Source organism: Sipha flava, unplaced genomic scaffold (assembly GCF_003268045.1).
Source record: "Sipha flava isolate LNK unplaced genomic scaffold, YSA_version1 21365_pilon_pilon, whole genome shotgun sequence".
NCBI classification, from domain to species: domain Eukaryota; kingdom Metazoa; phylum Arthropoda; class Insecta; order Hemiptera; family Aphididae; genus Sipha; species Sipha flava.
The window spans coordinates 1-6116 of NW_020272826.1; the positions used below are offsets into that span (position 1 = coordinate 1).

A 6116-nucleotide genomic window follows, 5' to 3' on the forward strand; every position below is an offset into this window, starting at 1 on the left:
ATGATCGCTGCTGTGTATAAAGTGGAGGACTTCTCATTCAAGTGTGTTGCGAGGGAAGTATTGGAGATAGAGTGGTCGATAGAGGAAAATAGCTTAATTGAAGGATTTATTCTGGTAGGTTGTCTGGTGTTAAACAGTATTTGATTGTCTATCGAGAGCTATAAAACACGATTTCGCTGAACACACGTGTCATACAATCGGCTATAGAACACGAACTGATATATTTTATTTATTATAAAATAGTGATTGACGTAAGTTATCACTGTCGTTTTAATAATACTTCTCAATTTAATAATTTTAGAGATTAATCGAAGAATACTTACGCTTACAAGTCGTATTATATTGACCGTATATTATGTCTTGGTCATTGAAATTCCCATCGTTTGTTATAAGGATAGCACCAACTTCATATGCGGTACCTGGTTCTAAGTGATTTATAATGCTCGTTACCTTGGTGTCGTTTAAAATGAAATTGATGTCTGAAGTGTTGTAGGATTGTTCGCCTAGTATCTTTAAACATAACTCATTGTAAAATAATGTTATTGAAATATTTTAAACAGCAGTAGTAATAATATCATAATTTTCCAGTTATATAGAAAAAGAGATCAGATAAAAATTTTTTTTGATATATATAATTTTAAGAATTTACTAAAAACAAGGATTAAATAATATCGACTTAAGTCATCTCACTGCATTTTTAAAATGTATTTTCACGTATTATCAGCAGGACAAATAATGTGTAAACGTAGCAGTATAAGAGTGTACCCTATGATTTTGATTATATTTCAAAGTGATAGTTCAGAATTGTTAAGCTATCATTAAAACGTTTTTTTTTTTATTATTAAAGATTTGGTAAAGTCAACAGTAAAATTATTCAATTTATCAAAATTGTAATTCTTTATAATATTATTAAAAATTATGTAATTACTAAAATAATTAAAAATTAGCGTTAATGAATAGGTATGGAATGATAAAACTTTGCGAAGAATCGTGTTCTAATATTCTCAAATCATCCACTTGTTCCATACAGGGCATCTTGACATCTAACCCACTTTCTAAACAACTGCACATTTTCGGGAATTTTTGCACTTCTGTGTGTTCCATTTTTTTTACCACTTAGGCTACTAGCAGTTCCTTCCAATTGTCGAATCCATCATTTAATCGTGTTAGGAGCAGGTGAAGATTTTGTAATGTGAAATACCAAAGCGTAAATGAGAAGTTATTTGTTTAATGATCACAAAATAGTTATTTTTATAATACTTGCATACGTCATATCTCTACGTATACCTGTCCAAAACAATATTTTCAACTAAAAATGGCATAAGTATGAAATTCATAATAGATACACTTATAAATATTTGTGCTTATCTTACATCAGATTGATGAACATATATTTAAGCTATTCAGTCGGCTGTGCCGCTGTATTCGTGATCATTATTTTCTCTTAATTATGAAATTTTTTTTAAGAAGCTTTATTACAATGTCTATAAATATAATTTATATTCTGTTATTACCTTATACAGTAATTGATAATATTTCAGCTCTATGTTGGTGTCTCCACCTTTTATATTTGTAGAATTTAAATTCAATTTAATTTCTAATGACTCGTACTGACTTGAAATTAGTTCAGGCGGATTTATGAGGTATGGATATTCTAAATAAAATAAAGCAATTAATAGCTGAGTATTAGTTTGTGAAGTTTGTCAGTATGTGAAGTATAATGCGAATATTTAAATTAACGATTTATACAAGTATTTTTAGTTATATTGGGGTTAAACAATGGCGCAAAAAAAAAAAAAAAATCGTTTTGGGTACCATCGATTTTTGCCAAAATAAAAAAGTTATGTTTTTTTCCAATATTCCACTAGCACCAAATTTACCTGCGTAAATATATTATATTAAAGATTTGGTTAATTCATATATTTTAAAGACGTAATTTCTGTAACCTACAATAAAGTTATTTTTATAAGTTTACAGATTTCATATGCTTATATATTTTTGCGTAAAAAGATTATTTTATGTTGCGTTTTGCGTAAAAAACATTAAGGTAATTCAACTTTTTTTTTAAAATTAAATAAGACGTACTAAAAATCTGGGTTCACATAATGGGTAAATAATAATCATAAATATCATATAACAATCGGTGGGGACTGTAAATATTATACTAAACGCCTTTCATGATTTTTACTAGCATTAATTAAAACAATATTAAAAATACTTTCGAGTTATTATTCATAATAATATGATTTAACACAATAGCTCCTTATTACTTACTTTCAAGACAACGTGGAAAAACGTATCCGGGAACACATCCACGAGAGCAGATACCTGTATACGGGTCACATGAATTTTTATAACAATTCGAAGAACAAGTTTGATTACAATCAGCACCATATTTTCCTGATTCACAATCTAAAAAAAAATTAATAACGATTGTTATTGTTCTTAAATATTGATTGACAGTACAATATTAACTTATTGATTCATACTGATTATACCTTGGTTGCACCATGGGCCAGTTAGTCCCACTGGACACGTACATCCATAAGTCGTACACATTAACATACCACGACACATTCTATCATGTAAGGAGCAAATTCCCTTACAATCAGCTCCAAATGAATTCGGTCCACAACCTGTAGTTTACATAATAGATGTACTCCTTTACAATATAAACGCATTGTTTTCCAAATTGTATTGATAAATAAATAATTAAGTTATTGTTGAGCAATCTATATTTTGAGTTTTGTTAATAGTATTAAATATATACAATTAAAAAATATTTATAAATTTGATGGATTTTCACATAGTTCTCGCGTTTAAGGATTCACTTAAAAGAAATCGTACTTAAATATCTGCGTTCTAAGCGTCACGTTCAGAATATATACGATCTAGACTAAAAAATAACTAGTGTATTGTACCTGTTTCACAAATTGGTCCTGTAAAGCCAGGAGGACAAATACACCTCGATAATGGATATAACTTGTATCCACCGTGAAGACAACCACTTGTATCTTTTGTAACTTGATGGCCATCATATTTTCGTCGATGAGAACCTATATTTTGATAGTCCATATAATTTCAGAATAATTTTGCTGAGTAGTAATTGAAAAAAATATTATAATACAAGTTATCCAAAATTCTATAATAATTTGAAACAATATTTTTCCCTACTATAATATTTAACAATTATTCAAGTATACCAGAGGTAATGAGTTGTATTTTCATTCCATAATTAGCCTGGATAAACAACATTTGAATTTTTAATTTTTATAAAATAGATAAATAGCCATTTCTTTAAACTGAACACAATGAAAACTAGATAAAGATTTAGAATATGGCCCACAGTATTTCGACTAATAGTGGACAAAGTGTATTGACAACATTTACAATGAATAATTATCCCAGGAAAAGGATCGTTGGTTTAAATAAATATTTATTTTAGGTTTAATAAATCATGTTATTTGAATTACATACCGACTCCTAGTACATTTATTGAATAAGGGTGCATCAAATCATTTGATTCTTGTAAAGGTTTGACTTCTTTTTCTACGAAAAAAATTAATATTTTCATTATTTGTTTATATTTATGAATAATTAAATTTAAGCTTCATGTTATATTAATTATTTCCTTATACTATATATACATATATTTTACGTATGTTTTAATTATCTTTCGTATATCATAGTTGCTACGGTGATTTCAAATTTGACAAAAAACATACATTTTTAAAGGAGTACTTACTGCTCGTTGAACAGTGTGAAATCTTTACGAGTTGAAACTTTGTTTCAGTATATTCATAATTGTTATATTCATAATATGGATTTGATAATTGTAATGATATATTGTACTCTCGTGTTATCAATAAGAAGATATTATTTAATCTTAAAGTTTTTATATCGTCCTATAATTAAAATATATTTTATTATTCATTCTTGTTTTCGTAAACGTTGATGTATCTATTGTATAGAATATTATTATTATGGTACTTACTCCTTTTTCTAATTCGACTGAAAATATTTTTTTTTTTAAAAGTTGGTCAAAAATCATGAGTTCATATTTTCTATTATTTGAACTTTTTAATATGTACGTAAGCGATAAACATGTAATAGGTTCTTTTTCAGATGTCAGCGAAAATGAAAATATATTCTCTTCTGAATATCTACGATAACATCCGAGTTCTCTTAAATCATATTCTTCCGAAAACGTATAAACATTGTAGCACTGAATGTTATTTCCTGAAAAATATAAATACAATGTTTATTGTTACTAAAATACAGTTATAATAATGTATACTAAAATTAAGTATAAAATAACAAGAGTGTCAGCAAGCTTAAATTAACAATTGGGATTTTGCATAAATTATTAATTCTTTAATAAATAAGTCAATAATTAATTGTTATTATGTAGATATAAACATTATGTGTTGAAATTCATGTTTTTAATTTTTTGCTTATAAATATGTATGGTATTCTGCCCTAATTTTTAAATAATTGTATAAGGTTAATCAATGATATTCGGTATGCTTAAATATTCCGGCGGTATTGATAGAGTTAGTCCACCCTCGCTTTAATCGTGGGTATAGTAATGGGGTATAGTAGTTCTAACAATTTAGTCTAGAGATTAATATTTACCTAAACCATAATATCTAAATATGGGTTCCAAAGGTCAATTGGTGTAGGGGGTTGGGTTAATTTGGTTTTTACCAGAACAATATTGATATTTTGCTTTGATTTTATAATGGAGCTTTCATACTGTTTTGCAGCCAATTTTCGGCCCAATATGAAGCGGCCCCATTTTAAATTTTCAATAGATATCGATTTAAAGACTGACCTCATAAAATAGGATCCGTTATCACGGATACATAAAGTAAATCATGTCCGATACAAACAACACTTGAAACGTGTTCTATTAATTTGCAGTTTCTTTAGCAAAAAAAATAATTGGATAATTTAAAATTTAAAGACTGCCGTTTAAAATTAGTTACAACAGACAACTTAGAGAACGATCTCCAATTACTTATTGTAACAAGTCTTATACGATTTTATTCATGGTAATTTAATATTACAACAAAAAAATAAAAAGTTAAACTGTCTTAATTTATGTCAAACTTACTTCAAATACTTAATTGAGCTTCTATTAAGTACAGCATTTATAATCAGTGTTAATGGATTAGTTGCAGTTTAAGAAAGAAACAAAAATTACAAAATTTAAGCAAATTAAAATTTTTTTAAATAAGTTATTGAACGATGCTTAACTATCGTCTCGAAATTTATAAATTTAAAACTATTTCCTCAAAATTATCATTAAATCATATTTGTATTTTCAAATTGGTGATTTTTTAGAATTATGAAACCTATATTATTATTATTCATATAATTTTTTCTGTATGATTGAATAAAATTAAGAATAGGTTTTCAGACTTTAAAACTTACGAAAAGCTGAAAAAAATAAATAAATTTTAAACTTTCATTTAGGATCAAAATGTATAAAAAAATGTAAGTGAACATTTAAATTTTAAACAAGGATATAAAAATATGGATAAATGCCCAACTGCGTAAAATGGAAAATAAAATGATTTCTATAAATTTCTATTAAGTTATTATTACGGGTTGTAACTTACGACGCGACATCCAAAATAAAATATGAATTTATAATTATATCTATTATTATTTACTATCATAAGTTTCATCTATCGGAAGTTTTATTGTACGCTACCGAAAAACCGGACAGTGAGCAGTATATAATATTTTTAATCGAATATAAGTAATATAAATCATATTCCTTTATAACATTTGATTTTATAAATGTAATTGTACAACGTATTATTATCAGTGTTAGTTTATACTTAATATTTATAATAAGAGTATTGTGTAGTATTGTTCATATTTTGAGTTACATTTTAAATGGAATAGTATTTCAAGTAATATATATGTAATAGTAGTAATAAAAATAATTTTCCAAAAAAGTATTACCTTCTTCAGTATTATAAAAGTTTTCAGTTGTAATGTATTTGTCATCTTTGCATTGTGTCCCTATACGATAGATGAAAAATATTCATGGCATTGAAATATTGCAACGAAAAAATTGATAATAAATACAAATGTACCAATAT

The 6116-nt window shown here is 26.5% G+C and overlaps 1 protein-coding gene across 1 annotated transcript; it reads right to left on the bottom strand.

The window, feature by feature from the left end:
* Positions 1-282: 282 nt before the first annotated feature.
* LOC112682855 lies at positions 283-6072 on the bottom strand. Its single transcript, XM_025553604.1, has 9 exons — positions 5977-6072; positions 3995-4239; positions 3746-3905; positions 3478-3549; positions 2922-3056; positions 2499-2636; positions 2275-2412; positions 1515-1654; positions 283-510 (listed from the first exon to the last, which is right to left on the bottom strand). The coding sequence occupies exons 2-9, from the start codon at positions 4049-4051 to the stop codon at positions 298-300; spliced, it is 1053 nt and encodes a 350-aa protein (XP_025409389.1). The 5' UTR covers positions 4052-4239; positions 5977-6072; the 3' UTR covers positions 283-297.
* Positions 6073-6116: the final 44 nt, after the last annotated feature.